The sequence below is a fragment of the Aplosporella prunicola genome (assembly GCF_010093885.1).
Source record: "Aplosporella prunicola CBS 121167 unplaced genomic scaffold K452scaffold_11, whole genome shotgun sequence".
Taxonomy (NCBI): domain Eukaryota; kingdom Fungi; phylum Ascomycota; class Dothideomycetes; order Botryosphaeriales; family Aplosporellaceae; genus Aplosporella; species Aplosporella prunicola.
The window spans coordinates 1-17,514 of record NW_022983539.1 but is presented as its reverse complement, the minus strand read 5'-3'; the positions used below and the strand labels follow the sequence as shown (position 1 = coordinate 17,514).

Here is a 17,514-nt window from a genome sequence, read left to right as displayed (position 1 = left end):
GCCAGGAACAAGTTCAAAAACCTTCTCCGAAACGACACTCGCAATGCCCGTAAAGCACTGCATAATCAATTAGTTCATGCACAGCATTTGGAATTTTGCTTTGCAGTTTCGGAGAAATTCTCGACGAATACTTTTCTATCCGTACCTCAAGAAGCATGTCGGAACGACTTGGTCTGCATTCTCTTTGGCTGCCCAGTACCCGTGGTTTTACGTCCAGAGCACGGCGGATTCTACAAGTTTGTTGGCCAATGTTATGCTCATGGTTTCATGCATGGCAGAGCGATAAAGGGCCTTCGGAGAGGGTTTTACGAGAGGGAGGAATTCAAACTGCGATAGCAGAGAGTCTGGTAACTACTGGGAAAAACACTAAACACCTAGTAGCTCCTGCAAACTCGGCGTCGCTGTGTTCTCAATTTCTTATGTATTCTATAGTGTGTCTTTTTTCTTTCATTCTTTCCATTTCAACGAGAAGTCAAAGTACCGGCGTCCTAACGTAAATAGTTATCTTCCAATGTTATCATCGTTTTTCGTAGCAGCAAAAAGCAACACTCTCCTCTCCACATAGCTGCGGTTAAAGTAGACTTTAAAAAGTTAGTTCATGCTGTTCATTTACTGCTCTACCCTTTACAGACCCTAAAAGACCATTAATTCACCAATAACAGTATTAAAGTCGCGATGACTCTAGGAGTGGCTATGCTTTTCCGTCCGGCAACTACTATTTACCGTCATAAGTAAATCCATTCACAGGTAGAAGTTCAAGGTCCTCTACTTGCAGAGTCGACTGACCGCACTGGAAACATAGTTAACCGGTAGATACTAAAACCTCTATAATATCTCTTTAAGCTTCTTGCACGGTTACAAAATTCCACTTCTTCCACTGAAAATAGATATTTCCATTCACGTTCGAAGAAGATACATAGTAGGGTCTGAATTAGTTTAGTGGCTTCTTACAAACCGTAAGGCCCTACGCCCTAATACTAATCGCTAGGTCGGTATCCGGTGACTTACTCTCAGCCGGCACTACCGAGGCACGCCTAGAATAACAACCCTTCGCCAAAGATATGTGTCAGCCAGGATCACTCCGATAACTCTCGTTTTTTCAGCCTCATTATCTAGTGGTTACACAACAGCCTTACCCCCTGTACTACTCATTTATCTACTGCAAGGAAGCAATAATCTTAAAGAGAAAACGTGTTCTTTTAGATAGCAGCATATATACCTCCATAGGTAGTAGTAATTTAGGAGGACAAGCGGCGTCCAATTCCTCACGCCCAGCTTTACAATATGTAAGAATACTAAATAACGAGGTTACGCACTAGTATTTAGTTCTATCAAGAAGTTTTTGCGTCAGCAGCTTTATATATTGCGCTTGTTAACCGCTAGTTACTTAACGTCTCATTAACTCCGCTTCACACTATCCTGCTAATATCATCATGTCACTCGCTGCAGCATCTGTTGTAGTCCCTCTGCTTACTCATGTCGATCACTACTACGTATTGAGCACGCTGCAGTTGCTCTGCCTGTTGCAGTCGCCTACTCACGCGATAATATCGTATAGACCATCGCCCGCAGTATACCCGGCGGGGGCCAAATTTTAGGCAGCCATCGATGGAACCTCGTATAAAAGGACATGGAACCTCGTATAAAAGGACATGGAACCTCGTATAAAAGGACATGGAACCTCGTATAAAAGGCCATTACACTCTCAAATCTAGCTACGACAGTAGACAGCGCCAGAATGGAGATAATAACAGCTAAGAATTCGGAGCCCTGCGCCGACACACTAGGGTTCCTGTGGCAGCGGGCACTAAATCAATCTGATGATGATCTGAGGAAGACACTGCTTTTTGCGAAAACAAACAGACGCGACGTTCTCAAGGCCATCCGCAAAGTGGTCCAGGAGAAAAGGGGCCAATCTCTTTGGAAGCGCTGGACTTACGAAACGGCCGCGAAGGACGTCGTTATCGTCCGGGACCTCCTCGAGAAGATTCTCTGTTGGTTGGACCTTATTCAAGCGAACACTGGACTGAGCCCCCAAGACTTCTCGGTGGACTCGCAAGAAGCATGGCGACTCATCTGGTCTCCGTTTCGGTTCCTCTTGCAAAAGCCTGTTGAAGATGGCCAGGCTTTTGGAGAAATGGTCAATGACTTGGCGGGTGCCCTCTGTTTGTTGGTGAGATACCAGGTTTTGGAAGCAGAACGACAATCGCAGGCCATTGGAGACACATCGAACTCTGATGGCGCAGTAATGTCCGTCTATCATGCGGTTTATAACATACTCGCTCATTATATCCGATTTAACAACAATGAATCGTCTGCAGGCGGCGCTGGAGACCAAGTGGACACGCATCAGTTGAGGGAGAAACTATTCCAGGCAGATTTAGATGCGAGAACCGCCATTGGACAACAGAGTCACCGCACCTTGTACTTAAGGGGAACTTCGCCAGAGACTGTTCATGAAATTGGCATCACGGACGAGCTGATGTCCAGCCTGCATCAATGGGGTGTTCCTGCGCTTCCGGAAGCCGTTGAAGACCATTCCACACCTGATATTCGACGCGAGCTGCTCGAGACAGAAGGCTTCCAGTCCTGGTGGGAAGCAAGCACGTCGTCAATCCTGTCTTTACCCAGCGCCGAGAGCGAAGCGGCGAATATCTGCCAGACGGCCAGGAAGCTGCTCTCGTCGGCGCCGGCAGGTAATTGGACGCCTGCTCCTGTAGCTTACATCGACTGTAGCAACATCTTCTCGGCACTCGAGATCCTGCGACATGTTGTCGCCAGTCTCACATTGACTAAAGACGGGAAATGCTGCGATGTCCTCGTCACGGAGTGGCAAATCAAGCAAGCTGCATGTCAGCAAAACGGAAGTACAGTCGATCCCTTAAGCTTGGAAGACTGTCTGCGTATCATTCTGGAACTCACATGTGCCAATCCAATGTCTATCCTTCTGGATGGCGTTCAGGATGTTGATGCCGGAAAGCTCGCCGAATCTCTTAATGAACTGGTGGACAAGTCAGAAAATGCCGTCAAGGTCTTGCTAGTGACAGAACCCAACTTCAAGACAGAACCACTTTCGGGCTGGCAGAGGAGTGGACCTGCTTTCCACATCCGTAATGCAAAGGCACAACCATCCTGGAACGATCTGGAGACCCATTCGACCACATCGCCCCCTAGTGTCCATAATTCAGGGCCAACTATTTCAGACCAGCAAGCCACACTCCTGGAGGTCATCAAAACAGGCGACATGGCCTCTATTATTTCTCATGTCCACAACAAACCCAGTGTCACGGACGCGGACCCAGCGGACGCCCTTTCAACCGCTGTTCTCTACAACCACACGGACATACTCACCTACCTCCTTAGCAACGCCGCAGCCAATCCGCCATCGGCTTCTTCATCTTCCGACGCGCTCAGCTCTGCGCTCCTTACCGCCGCCCTTACTAACCACATCCGCTGCTCCCGCATCCTGCTCGATCGCGGGACCGACCGCGCGGCAATGCACGCAGCACTGCGCGCAGCCGCCATGCGCGGCCACTCGGGCGTGATCAAACAGCTCATGGCCTATTTCAATGACAAGGACGCAGCAGCAGCAGCAGCAGAAGCCCTCCCACTCGCCGCCCAACATGGGCATGCGAGCGCCGTGCACGAGCTCCTCGATGCCGCCGGTGGTGCTGATGTTGCTGCGCTCATCAACGACATTATCGGCGACGCTGTCTGGCTCGCTTCAGCAGGCGGCCACAAGGATGTTGTCGAGCTACTACTGGACCGCGGCGGCAAGAGATCACTGCAGCCACAAAACACCCACGTCGGGGTAGTTTCGATGGCCCACAGGAGGCGGGAGTCGCATTGGGACTCGCTACTGCGGTGCACATCGCCAGGCTGGCTGGAGGAGAGGGCAAAACGGCGGAACTGGGGCTGCGGCATTGCCATCGGCGAAGAGGACTCGGGGAGCGAGGATGGGGATGGAAGAGATCAGGTAGATGAAGAGAAAAAGGAGAAGAAAGAGGAGAGCCGACAGAACCGCATGGCCGCCACGCAGACAGAGGGAATCCTCGCTGCTATGGTTGGCGGCAACTTGTCGAGCGTGGAGAAGCTGGCGCGGCGCGGAGGCGCAACGTCCTATTACTACACGCAGAGGGGGAGGAGGCGGCAGCTGCACGCTCTCGAGGCGGCGGCGGCGGCGGGGAGTCAGGCCGTGGTCAGCTTGTTTCTGCGGCAGCGCGAGTTGCTCGACATCCAAGCCGAGCACATTGGACTCGCGTTCGCCGCAGCCGCGAAGAACGGGCATCTGCAGATTGTGCAGCAGCTTCTTCTCGAAGGAGGGGGCCTGGACATTTCAGAGACGGCCGCGTCGGATGCTTTGAAAAGTGCGGCTCGCAATAGCCATGCGCAGACTGTCGAGTTTCTATTGGATTATGGCGCAGCTCATGAGAGAACTAAGGAAGACGTTCGGATCGTGCTGGAGAATGCGACTGGAGAATGCGCAACTTTGGTGCTTAAGTTTCTTCAGCTGGATCAAAAACAACACTCGGAAGACAGACTCAATGAGCTTCGTCAGGAAGCATTGCGCTTTTCCGCGAAACACGGGAAAGCCTTGGTGCTGAACAGCATAGTCAGCTCCGGTGTAGCGCTGGAGAAAAGTAGCTTCACGAAAGCCATGGAGCAAGCATGCCGTTCGGGACATACGGCTGCAGTTTTGGCTCTCATCAACAGTGAAGCCGGGGGAAAACTTCTCAAATTAGGCGACTTGAAGCAATGCCTTTTGCTAGCAGCTCGTGGGGGACATGCGGAGGTGGCGCAACGTTTGCTTCCACACATGAACCTCAAGAAGGCTACCAAAGTCATCAGGCGCTGTGCTGTAGTCGCCGCTGGAAACGACCACCTTGCATGCACACAGGTGCTCATGGCTGCCTTACAAGAGAAAGATTGTAAACAGGCCGCACGCTGGGCCTTCGCCGCTGCTGCACAAAACGGCCACGTGGGTATGGTCCTCTTTCTTCTCAAACGAGGAGCCGACCCGAACAAGAAATCGATAACTAGGGCTATGAAAGAATGCATCAGCCGTTTCAGGCCGCAAGGCCTACTGTCTCAGTCAGAGTTAGAGTTAGAGGCCAGACTGGAGGAGATAAGTCGTTTCACGCTGCACGGCCTGCTTTCCACATCAGAGTATGACGCGTGGAAGAAAAGCGGTGAGGCTGATACGAGAGCGGTAATCTGCATGTTACTTGATCATGGCGCCGACGCCAATGCCAAAGATGGAAGTGGCAATTCTGTTCTTCATACAGCAGTCCAGAACTGCCCGGTAGAGGTGGTCAAGTGGCTTATTGAGCATGGCGCCGATGTCAAGGCAGCGGCCACGGGTTCGGACTCGGTCTTTGTCGCTGCAGCAGGTAGGGAGTTGGACTCGTTGGCGGTCATGGAGCTACTTCTCCAAGCAGGTGGACAGCTTAAGCCGAGCGGTAAGAGCAGCATCCACCCGGTTCTGGCCGAAGCTCTCGAGTTCTTCAATGGAGACATAGGCCCGTATGACTATCGGAGCACCTGTGACGATCCAGACGGCCGCTTCGAGCTCGCAGGGTCGATCCAGTACGTGCTCGAACAGGGCCCTGGGGCCTTGATTCGGTTGACGCTCCAACTGCTACCGGCGGAAAAAGCAGTGGATTCGCGGTATGGCCTCTTGCTCCAGATGGCAGCAGCCGACGCCAACGCCTCCCTCGTCGAGCTCCTTCTCGCACGCGGCGTCGACGTGAACGCTGCGGGCTTCTACTACGGCACCGCCCTGCAGGCCGCAGCCCGCCACGGCCACGAAGCCATGGTATCGCTCCTCCTCGCTGCTGGTGCCGACGTCAACGCCCTCCAAGGCCGCTACCATACTCCGCTGAGGGCCGCAGTCGTCGGGGGACACACGAATATTATCCGCGTTCTGCTCTCGCACGGCGCCGATGTGGCCCTCGCCTTCGACACGGAGCGCGACAGCTATTCAAAAGAACCGGCCGCTAGTGCCTTGTATCTCGCCGTCGAGCGTGGGCATTTGGCCGCCACCGAGCTCTTGCTTAATGCAGAGGGCGGCGCGCAATTGCATACAGACCAGCAGCAGCATGAGAGCCGCAAGCCGATGCTCATGGTCGTCACCGCACGCAACAACGTACGCATGGCCGAGCTGCTCGTCACCTCGGGAGCTTCCGACGTCAACGTGCACGGCAGCAAGCGGGACATAGTTGACAAAGAGGCGAGCCCGCTTCACATGGCGTGCGCAGAGTGCCATATGGACATGGTGCGCGCGCTGCTACGGCTTGGGGCCGACGTGAATGCCGTCGTCCAAGGGGAATGGCAGCCGCCGGTGATAAATGCCGCAATAGAGTACTGGGAAACGCGGTCGCCGCTGATGACAGCCATATCTTGCTTGAGCTCCAAACAAGGAGGTGCTGCTGCTGTTGTGCACGAGTTGCTCAACGCCGGGGCGGACACCAATCTGCCCTCTGGAGGGGAGGGGCGCACACCGCTGTGCGAGGCGGCCTCGGAGGGGGATGTCGAAGTGGTGGAGATGCTGGTCAAGGCCGGGGCGGCGCTTTCCTACAATCCGTTGGGCGAGGCGTGTGCCCGCGGTCATGTGGGTGTCGTCGAGTATCTCCTAGAGAGGGTCTGCGGGACCGAGGTCGAGCAGAGCTGGTGCGCGGATGGCATGGGCGAGGCAGCCGAGAACAGGATGCACAAGGTCGTGGAGCTCATGCTGGAGTTTGTGGCGGCCGACGCGTCAACGTTGGTGTCGGCTTGCACGGCGGGGCTGCCGTCGCTGGTGTGGATGGTGCTCGAGGCTGGAGTGCATGTGGACGCGCAGGACGAGAGCGGGCTCACCGGGTTGCTTGCGGCCAGGAACCCGGCGGTGGTGAGGATGTTGTTGGAGAGCGGAGCCGACGCGAGGTTGAAGACGCGTTGGGGCTGCGGCCCGCTGACGGAAGCGTTCCGCGACGAATTCCGCCAGAAGCTAATTTGGCGGCGTTCACCAGACGCGTCTTCGTCCACCGAGGAAATCGTCCGTCTTTTGGTCGAGAATGGTGGTGCAGACGTCAACGAGGACGAGGGGCCGGTCGGAGAAGCCAAGACGGCGTCGCCTCTGCAACTGGCTGTATATCTCGGGAGCGAAAAGACCGTGGCTCTGCTCCTTGACCACGGAGCTGACGTGAACAGGCAGTGCGGCTCGCTCGACGCGCCGCTGTTGTTGGCCGTGGAGAATGACCAGGCTGCCATTGTTCAGCTTCTGCTGCAAAGCGGCGCAGATTCCAATTGCCCACGCGTCTCGACCGACGCGCCCCTCCACGTCGCTCTCAGAAACAAGTCCAGGCCTTGCGTGCGCCTTCTCCTTCGCCATGGAGCCCATCCCAATGCAAGAGGTGCGCACCACGACACACCGCTGACCCTGGCCATACAAACGGTAGGCATCCAAGGTCTTGGACATAAGGAACAAGAAACTTGCCTCGACGTCTTCCTAAGAGAGGCGTCAGGTGTGCGTCTCACCGAGTCCGACCTTGTCGCTGCTGCTGAAAGCACATCCTACTCTGCCAACCTCCGCCGTCTACTGGACCTCTTTGTCAAGGACATTCCCGTCTCCGAAGCCGTCGTCGTCTCCTTCCTTAAGAATCTTCACGGCCGCATGTACAGCGAAGAGGACCGCTCTCTTTTCCGCGACCTGCTAGGCCACGCAAACGGCATCGGCATCACCCCGGCCATGGTGCAAAAGGCACATGATTTCGATACGCTGGACTTCCTGTTCACACAATGCGGCCAGCATCACCCCGTCTGCGCCATCACCCCGGCCGTCTTGGAAGGCTGCAAAAGCATCGTCACTATCTTCTACCTCCTCCAGCGCGACAAACGCCTCGTGCCCACGCAGCTCGCCGCACTGAATGCTCTCCGCGACGTCTGCCACTTCTTTGAAATTCGCAGAAGCGCTGGCTGTGGCTGTGCGTGTTTAAAGAGTCCGTGGCGGACGATCCCGCGCGTTCAGGTCGTGCGACTTCTATGGGAGCGAAACCTGCGCCTGCCCGTCTCCCTGGACATGCTGGTCGCTACCTTGAACGGGGAAGAGTTTGCTTTTCTGCTCGCGCGCGCCAAGGACAACAACAATAACAACCCGCGGGAACTCTTCGTCGACCAGGATACCATCTTCGAGGTTGTTAACAAGGGCCGTTGCACAGAGAAGCTTCGAGTGCTGTCAGAGTTTTTCCCGGACCTGAGGCTGGAGAATAGCACCATAGCGAGACTAATAGAGCAAAACAGGTGGTCGGAATTGGATGTTTGGACCGCGTTGCTACGGTATCAACCACAGCTGGTGGTTACTGAGGAGGTGTTTTTGAAGACGTCGCTGACTGAAGAGTGGGTGGGATTGATGCGGGAGTGGAGGAAGCGAGTTGTTTTTACGGATGAAATGAGGAAGCACGTGGAGAAGAGACTGGCGAGCCGTAGCCAGGCTGCCTTTAAAGAGTCAGTATTTTCGTTGGAAAGGAGTAGTGGCTGGGGAGAGAGATGAGGCTCATTGACTTGGCTGGTGCTAGGTATATCTACGATCTGCACGAAATTTAACTTATCCAGACGTAGCACTGCCCCGATAGTGGATTTGAAGTCTGCGGCGAAGCAAACAGCTAAAACCCACTCTAGGCAGAAGTCACGCTATAAGTTTTCCAAAAACACTTCAGATTTTGACACCTTTAACACTCTTCACGCGCAGTCACTGCCTCTAAACCACCATGGCAAGACTTTTGGATTGCCCCACCGAGATCCTTCTTGATGTTTTCGGTCATTTGAGAAATATCGACCATGTCATCCAATTGGCTTTGGCCTGTAGCAGGCTCTATCGCGTTTTTGATAACAATCGCATTGAAATCGTAAAGCGCGTTATCGTAAGTTCTTTTTCCCTGACTAAAGGCTGCCTTCCCTTTCACGCCAGAACATCCACATCAGTGACGTGCCGATCGAAAGGGAAGATACACTTGCGCTAACTTCTCCTCCTTCCCAGCTTCACTCCGACGTCCACAAATACGATGTCGCACTCTGCCATTTCAACGACACCTTCCAGGCTTTCTCCTCAACACAGCTGAACCACCCCCGCGACTGGAATGACATAGACATGGCCGCCTGTCCCTCTTACCTCCGCTTTGACGAATGTCTCAACGCAACGGACCTTACCGACAACCAAGTCCTGGACGTGCTCGCCCGCTGGCACGGCCTTAAGCCCCTCCGCCACCTCTACATCAATTGCGCCGTCCATGCATCCTACATTAACCGTCCCTGCCACACGGGCGGCCAGCACTACCGAATACCCTGCGCTAATCTCCAGCCCGTGAATGTTCTCGAGCTGTATCGCACCTCACATAATTCCCCACGAACAGAGTGCGACCGGTGCACTAAGCTCCAGCTCAGCGATGCTGAGGCCGCGCGCTTCTACACGGCGCTCACCAAGTACTGGCTGAACATCATGTGCGAGCGTAGCTCTTGGGTCTACCACTACGGCCGTCTATCTGCAAAAAACGACGTGTACAAGCGGATCGCCGACGTCTGGTTCAACCATGGCGCTCAAAGCAAGGAAGAAGAGCATGTAGCCATCGACCGTGCGCGGCAGCAGCTGGAGTCTCTGGGTCGGCAGGATGGTGGAGATGGCAGCGGCCGATACTCGGCAAGTGCCAATGCAGACGGCAATACGAGCCTGTTACAAGAGAGCCTTGAGGTGCTCGAAGTCTACGACTTCGTCTACGGCTACCTTATGCAGAACACTAGCATTACGCATGGGTACTACAGCTGGCGGCATGACCACGGCGACGAAGACCTGGAGACTTTGGAAGACGACTGGACCACGTTCGTATTCCGAGCGCGCCTCGCCCTTACCCCGCCAGATATCCTACAGCTGCTGGCCCTTACAGCGCGTTGGATATCCGACCCGACGAGTAAGTGGTCCACAGAGCGGAAGACGCAGTACCTCCGCGAGCGGGGCGCTTTCTGCACGCGGGGACTCCACGGATCCGTTTCGGTTCAGGACGAGAAGAGGAACAACCGATGGTATTGCTATGATGTTGCGCATCTGGAGAGAGCGTGCTTGTCGCAGCTATGGGCACGGAGGAGAGGCCAAGTGGATCCCGCAGACGTGGCATTGGGTTGGGATCAATATCGCGCGTGGAGGTGGCCGAATACCGCTCGTGGAAACTTCCGGAACTTGCTCGCCGATGCGCTCGCTCAGCCCGCCGCGGGTGATCCTGGCTTAGGTAGGGTCGTTCGTCAACGAGTACCGATACCATCATTTTAATCTATAAGTTATTAACTTATAGTTCTTAAGATATATTAAATTTCGTAATTATTTATTTATTTATTTATTTTGGTTTAACATCCTTTTAGAGTTGGGGACTATTAAAGACGAGCTATTAAAGCTAGGTCTAGGAAGGAAAAGTAGCTAGGGAGGGGCTTTTACCTTATAGCTAGTTCTAGGTAGGTACAAGCAACGGTTCGCCTTCGAGGGCTAAAAACATAAAAGTAGGAAAGAAAGAAAAGGAGTAGACGTGCTCGACGTTTTTATACCTCGTTAGAGGCGTCGGTAAGGTACTATAAGCGCGTAGTAACCTTAGTAGATTTAAGAAATTAGACCGTAGCCGTAATATTCTTTATTTTAGAGAAAAGATCCTTAAAGTTTAGGTTATTTTATCTTAAAGCATCCTTTAGATGAGCCCGTTAGGGTCTAAATAGAGGGTATTTTAGTAAGAGATATTCTAGGGTCTAGATTACCGTTCCTAAGTATCGATACTTATCCGTAGTAGTATAGTTAAATTAATAAAGGTAGGTATTATAGACTGTAAAAGAAATTAACCCGTAGAGTCGGAAAGACCTTATAGGAAGAAGGCCTATACAGGCCTAGAGACCTTAAGGGCTTAGTAACTATAAGGACTCGCGTCCCGTAAGGTACTAGTAGATATATACTAGGTAAAGCCGTAAGGGAACTAAGACTATAACTCTAAGAAGCCTATACGGGAATATACCCTATAGGGCCTTAGTCGACTAAAAGGTAACGACTCTAGAAAAGCCCGTAAGGAATTAACGCCCACAGGGGACGAAAAGTAGTAAACTAATAAGTAGACCTATTGTTACGGGTTTCTAGCGCGTTTCTTATAGTTCTTACTAGTAAGCGCTAGCTAACGGTTTGTCTTTATTTATTATTTACTAATTATTATTTATTTATATTTCTGATAGTTTGTCTTTATTTATTATTTATCAATTATTGTTTACGTTTATCTCGCTCGTTATCTCTCACTTAGCGCCTAGTACCTGCTAACGAGCTATATATATAGCCGCCGCCTCTCGTTCTCTTCCTTTCCTCTTCGTACTACGTCTTGTAGTTAATCCTACATAATCTGATTTGAATCCGCCTTACTGCCGTGATACTATCCGCCCCCTTTACCTTCTACTTTCCTCCCAGATTGACACGTTACATATAAACTAGTAGCAAAACTCTTTGAATAGTCATAGCCTGCATATCGCTTGGGGCGATCGGTCAGGGTAAATGAATACAACTTAACTCAACTCAATTCTAACGCCTAGGCTAAAGAGGCCTCGTTACATAGAACTACTTATCGCTAACCTGATCTCTCTGTGCTGCAACTCTTTGATCACGTAGATGATTCTGAAATTGCTGTGTCATCCTTAGTACACTTTTAATGTGTCTAAGATGAACCCGACCGGATGGGTTGTCGTCGGCCTTAGCTAGTGCTCGCGCTGAAGAGATGATGTTCCTGATCTGCCTGCCATCAAACTCATAGTCAAAATCGTCTTTGATCCACTTCTCCACTTCTTTTTCATTCTCAATGTCATTCTTGTGCTGTCGAATAAACGTGCGGAAAAGTTCCTTCAGCTGGTCGGTTGAGAGCTCTTTGTATCGGATTGCAAGGTGCACTCGTGATTGCACAGCAATATCGAAACTCTTGATTCGGTTTGTCGTCAAAATAAGAATACCATCGTAATATTCGAGTATACGGAGGAAGACTGTAGGTGATGTTATTGGAATCCAATCTAGACAAGAACGGAGAAACGTACCTGTCACGAGAGTGTTCCGTGTTAAGTCCCCTTTGTCAGTGCCTCGAGACTCTAGAAAGACATCCGCTTCATCACTATTGATTCATGTAAGTTAGCTCAGTTCTGTGCCAATTCAAATTTTACTTACAACAGGAGAACAGCCTCCCACATTGCCGCGAGCTTGAATATTTCGCTCAAGCTTTTTTCCACTTTGTCTGGCTTAAGACCTATGTCGCTGACGCTGACGGCAAACAGCGGCTTACCGGTCGCTTGAGCGACACTTTCGGCTGTTGATGTTTTCCCAACCCCTGGAGGTCCTGTGGCCAAATATAAGTATAATCACAACAACTTCTTCGAAAGAACTTACCGTGGAGGAGAATTACCAAGCCTTTCCCTTTCCCTTCAATCCAGTCTTCATTGCTCATTGAACTTTGTGAACCATGCTTCTTCTTCTCATGATTTCCCACCAGTCCTCGGATCAGATCCTTGGCATTGGGATCCATGATCAGATTGTCGAAAGCGTCCTTCCTAATTTTTTTCTTTATTTCATGAATGGACTGCAGAGGCATCTGCGCCCAAACTTTTAAATTCATGATGTACCCTAAAACCCTTGAAGGACAGATGATGTATTGGTCATCCTCTTCGAAAGGGGTGTTCCTATCCCATTTGTCATAGTTGACTTTCATCATGTTCTTCAGTTGATTGTTTCGTTTGCATTCAGCGCAGGTGCACTCGTACACACTTTCCTCGACCGCAAATGAACCAAAGGGCCAGAAACCTTGGCCACTGTACTGCAAGTACGCCTTGTGGTCAATGATGACAGGCCCGACAACCTGTTTTAGCCAGTTAAGAGCTGTTGTTCTGTTTGTGTATAGACTAACCTTTGAAGTTCGCAAAATGTCAGAGCCATCGTCGTCGCTATTTATCGTACTCGATGAATCGTACTCCTTCTTTCAAGAGAAAAAAAAAAAGGAAATTGTTAGAAAGTCGCCTACGAATAGCACAGATTACTCACAGCGAAATTGGTAGCCCCTAACGCTTCTCCCAATGTAAGCTGGCGGCTGAACACTGGCCCATCGCACCAAAATAGCTGAGAGCCCTTCTGCGAGATACAGAACTTCCGGAACACCTGTCCGCGCTCCTTTAGAAACGAAAGAATGCTCTCCTCTTTGGCCTGATTAGCAGGATCCTCTCCAGTCTGCTGCAAGCTTGAGTGATATTTGATAGGGTAAAACAGAAGCGTGTTGATGGCTTTGGGACCAATGTACTTCTCGATCTTGAGAGTACCGGGAACTCGATTAAAAGTTTCGCCATTCCAATCATAGGACCAACATGACAGCTCGAAATAACTGTCAGTTCTTCCATTGCGGCGTGTAATATCAGAGTATTCGCCTGCCTCTCTCGTGATGAACGCCTGTGGACAGTCTTGGATTGGTTTAGCAAAAACCATCTCGCCGGGCGGGAATAACGTCCAGAGGTATTCGTACTCCATTTCGCCGGTTTGGGACAACGATTTTCGCTTCTCGAAATATGGTTGAAGTTCCGGGCACAATCTAATCTGTTCGAGGAGCAGCGACAGGTCCTTCCGAGCCTGCTTCGTGTCTTCTGAAACACTTTCATCCGTGTCCAGTGCAGTCTTGTTCAACTCGTCCCAGTCCCAAACTAGCGGCGCGAAACTCGGTGAAGGGGGCATACGGCTTGAGAATGACCTGAAGTTAGACTGAGAAGATGCCCGGCAGACATTTTTGATGATTGCTTCCAGATTTGCCGAGTTTATAGTAACCTTGGTATTTTCGTACTTCTGCTTGTCGTCGAAAGTTCTCAGCCATGTGAATGCGTATTCGAGTTCAGGCCCCATCTCTTTGCTTCTCGATGCCATCTTTGACTGACCTTCCTCCCAGACGCCGGAGCTTTCGTTATAACGCGAATCTAGTAGGCGTACGCGGGAGTTTGGAACGTCTTCATTGACGTCGGACTTCGGACCGGATTGTTCATCGGAAGAATCTTCGCGCTCCCCATCCTAATCATAATCTTCAGTTAGTTGATGGGTAGTCGAAGGTCTAATCTACTCGTACCTTATGTGAATCAACTGCGTTCAATGAATTTTCGACCTTCTGACCTTCGTGTTTGGCACCTGAACCAGAGCGTGGGAGATCCGTTGCCTACTGAGTTTAGTTTGAATACACAAACAAAGAAGTCAAACAGACCTTCTGGCACGTTGTATCATGGGCGGCTATGCTGTTCTCTAAAGCCGTGATTTTCTGTTCCAGGAGCCTAATGTACTTCTTTTCCAAGGACGCAAAAGCGTCGTCGGCTGGGCCCTTTCGCCGAACAATTAACCCTGATCCCCTATTTGCCAAAGGGAAAACTTACTTTTGTTGATTCTGACATTGAGCGCCGCTTCTTCTAGAAGAACCCGTATAACTCCCTGTAGTTGACTAAATGATGAGAGCACTAATCTGTTGCATCGAAGAATGTTCTCAGTTGATACTTATATGCATCGACCTACTCATGTAGGACATGGAAAGCCGTATTCCCGGATAAAGTCTCACCGGCAGTATGCAAGACTTTCAGCCAAGCTTGCTGAAGTTACAATCATCCACAGCTGGGAAGCCGGCATTCGGGCCAAGGAGCTTTGTTGACTGCACTGTAACCACATTTGTCTCAGATCCAATTCCAAATCGATACACCGGTCAGCAGCTGCTCATGAAAACAGCAAGTAGCATCTTAAGCGACCACAAAGCTGTAGATTTCATTAATGCAGGTGGAATGGTTGGGCATCAATACCATCATCTCAATATGCACGCCACTATTGAACTGGCTAGGACCTTCCCGAAGTAGAACATTATCCGAGAAAACTATTATTAGAGTACTCAGGGGTACGGGTAGCTTTTCAGCTCCGCAATATCAAGATGATATGATTTGATGCAGTCTCAGCTCGTTTTTCGCCAAGGTGAGGTCCTGCAGGAAAAGAATTACCTGACATACGTAACCCTGTCAGCCACGTCGACTACAGCCTATAAGCCTTAGTGCCCCTATCCCACCCTATTAAGACTATCATCTCAATATGCACGCTACTATTGAACTGGGTAGGACCTTCCCGAAGCAGAACATTATCCGAGAAAACTATTATTAGAGTACTCAGGGATACGGGTAGCTTTTCAGCTCCGCAATATTAAGATGATATGATTTGATGCAATCTCAGCTCGTTTTTCGCCAAGGTGAGGTCCTGCAGGAAAAGAATTACCTGGCATACGTGACCCTGTCAGCCACGTCGACTACAGCCTACAGGCCTCAGTGCCCCCATCCCACCCTATCAAGACAGTTGGTTCTCGAACACTGAACCTAGCATGAGGCATTTAAGAAGTGGGAGCGGTGTTAAAGTATATTTTTCCTTCGTTCAAGCCAACGCAGGTTTGCTTCACGCGACAGATATACAATGTCCACCGATGAATGGAATACATTTTTCCATGACAAAAAGGAAAGGTATGTACACTCTTGGCCCGCTCACAATGCCGGATTATTGACATAATAGTGACCACATTACCGCCATTAGCACGGCGCGAGATTCATATTTAGCGCAAAGAGAATGGTGGAATAAAATCAGTCGCACTCTGCCCAAAGACCAAACGGAAAGGGTGGTTGCTGTTGTGGAGAAGTATGAGCATGAACATAGTATGTTAGCTCTAGAGAAGCTGGTCGAGGGATTCCTCGCCGATTTCCAGGAGAGAAAGAGCCAATTGGAGCGTCAGAGGTCCCGTGGTGGAAGAAAATTTTCCCATGGAGCTCAGGCCTTCCTCAATAACTTTTCGGAGTTCTTGACATGTTATTCTGACGTTGTGAACATCGTCAAGTCCGCAGACTCTCAATTTGGTGGGGTAGCAGTGCAAGCTCTGTCGATCTTTCTAATCGTAAGTTTAAGATCCGTCGTGGTTTATTGATTCAGCATAATAAAACATTTGATAGGTCGCAGTAAATAAGCAGCAAAGGGAAGATCTGATAGTCTCCTCTTTGGAAACAATGAAAAGCCAGTTTCCTCGCTTGAAAGGCTGGGGTAACATCTACCCGACAGAAAAGATGCAGCAATTGATTGTTGCTGTTTATATGGACGTCATTGAGTTTGCTAGGGAAGCAGTCAGTTACTACAAGCGTTCCACGTGGGGTCAGTCTAATAGAACTGAAGCGTGTGGAGGAACTCAACGCTAATGAAGAATCCAGCCCGGGTCTGGTATGCGATTATAAGTCCACCCCAGCGGAAGCTTCAAGCAAAAGTCGACCTAATTCTAAGGGAGCTTTCTGAGGTAAAAGAGGAAACAAATTTTCTACTAAGTCAGCGCGTTGGAAAAATTGAGAGAGATTTGGGAAAGGCCAATGAAGCATTGAATGACATGCAGAGACGTAAGTATAACCAAACTAATTACTGAAGTACTAAAGAAACCTAACAAGATCTCAGAGGCCCACCAAGCAGAGAAGCAAAAAAATCGAGAACTGTTCAACAGCTTCCAAGAAGCGATGTTACCAGGAGGATATTCAAAGTCAGAGCAACTGGAAACTTGCAAAACACAACTGCAACATCGGTTCACGCGGAGAGAAGTTTCTTTATTCAGTCTGAGCGACCTCAAAAAGGATTCGCGCTACGAAACGTGGTTTCAGAGCACGATTGCGCAGACCCTTGTGATTAGGGGATCCACGAGTCGGGGCCTTAGAACACCGCTATCATGGCTAAGCAATGCGGCCATAGAGCTTATAGAGAAGCTTGAGTCAGAAAATGCGGTCGTGGCCTACTACTTTTGCTGCCTTGAGGCCGATGGGACATCGCAAAAGCTTGGAATGGCTGATATCCTATGCAAGGTTATCTACCAGCTTTTTGAGGCAAAACCCGACCTACTCCAGGATGAAGAGCTTGAACAGAATTACTTGGTTCCGATTAGGAACCGCACTTGGGACAATAAGTATGTATGCGAGCTTCTCGTCAATATTGTTAAAAGGATTGGTATCGTATACCTGGTTCTTGACAGACCGGAGGATTGTAAAGGGGGAATTCGTGTCCTTTCGCGATTGTTCGAGAAGGCTAAAGAAGCTGGATGCATTCTAAAAACAATGATTGTTTTTGATAGGGATCGAACAGATTTTAGTCAAGTTGAGGAGCTACAGGATGCAGAGGGTTTTTCTTATATTGATGATTTGAACCAATGCTAGTTTGTTAAATCGAGAGAAATTTTCTAGGAAGTTATTTAATAAAACTTATGTTAACATCTAGGTGTAAGACCGTACTAGTAAAGAGGGGACGCGGCTTAATTATAAAAGAGTATCTAGTAGCGAGCTTTATATATATAAGGGAGGAGAATAGTTATATACTTATAGAAGGTAGTAGGGTTAGGGTTAGGGTTAGGGTTAGGGTTAGGGTTAGGGTTAGGGTTAGGGTTAGGGTTAGGGTTAGGGTTAGGGTTAGGGTTAGGGTTAGGG

General features: G+C 50.2%; 5 protein-coding genes across 5 annotated transcripts; 4 read left to right on the top strand and 1 right to left on the bottom strand.

The window, feature by feature from the left end:
- Window positions 1–3,556: 3,556 nt before the first annotated feature.
- Window positions 3,557–5,905, top strand: K452DRAFT_226905 (uncharacterized protein; the record flags this gene model as incomplete). Its single annotated transcript, XM_033536860.1, has 3 exons — window positions 3,557–3,805; window positions 5,168–5,261; window positions 5,658–5,905. Coding segments are annotated over 3 exons (591 nt in total), but the record flags the coding sequence as incomplete, so codon positions are not given.
- Window positions 5,906–7,108: 1,203 nt separating this feature from the next.
- K452DRAFT_194065 (uncharacterized protein) lies at window positions 7,109–7,369 on the top strand (the record flags this gene model as incomplete). The annotated part of the gene is made up of 1 exon (XM_033535907.1): window positions 7,109–7,369. A coding segment is annotated over one exon (261 nt), but the record flags the coding sequence as incomplete, so codon positions are not given.
- Window positions 7,370–8,744: 1,375 nt separating this feature from the next.
- On the top strand, window positions 8,745–10,294 carry K452DRAFT_297606 (uncharacterized protein; the record flags this gene model as incomplete). Its single annotated transcript, XM_033542039.1, has 2 exons — window positions 8,745–8,897; window positions 9,014–10,294. 2 exons carry the CDS (start codon window positions 8,745–8,747, stop codon window positions 10,292–10,294), a joined length of 1,434 nt encoding a protein of 477 aa, XP_033397993.1.
- A 1,237-nt stretch (window positions 10,295–11,531) lies between these two features.
- K452DRAFT_269841 (uncharacterized protein) lies at window positions 11,532–14,664 on the bottom strand. The gene is made up of 9 exons (XM_033538959.1): window positions 14,422–14,664; window positions 14,256–14,369; window positions 14,124–14,210; window positions 13,064–14,068; window positions 12,930–12,998; window positions 12,416–12,881; window positions 12,197–12,365; window positions 12,070–12,143; window positions 11,532–12,018 (listed from the first exon to the last, which is right to left on the bottom strand). The coding sequence occupies exons 1-9, from the start codon at window positions 14,437–14,439 to the stop codon at window positions 11,603–11,605; spliced, it is 2,418 nt and encodes an 805-aa protein (XP_033397992.1). The 5' UTR covers window positions 14,440–14,664; the 3' UTR covers window positions 11,532–11,602.
- Window positions 14,665–15,277: 613 nt separating this feature from the next.
- K452DRAFT_16706 (uncharacterized protein) lies at window positions 15,278–17,291 on the top strand. The gene is made up of 5 exons (XM_033535742.1): window positions 15,278–15,534; window positions 15,584–15,959; window positions 16,015–16,210; window positions 16,267–16,446; window positions 16,517–17,291. The coding sequence occupies exons 1-5, from the start codon at window positions 15,488–15,490 to the stop codon at window positions 17,245–17,247; spliced, it is 1,530 nt and encodes a 509-aa protein (XP_033397991.1). The 5' UTR covers window positions 15,278–15,487; the 3' UTR covers window positions 17,248–17,291.
- The last annotated feature ends 223 nt before the right edge of the window (window positions 17,292–17,514 follow it).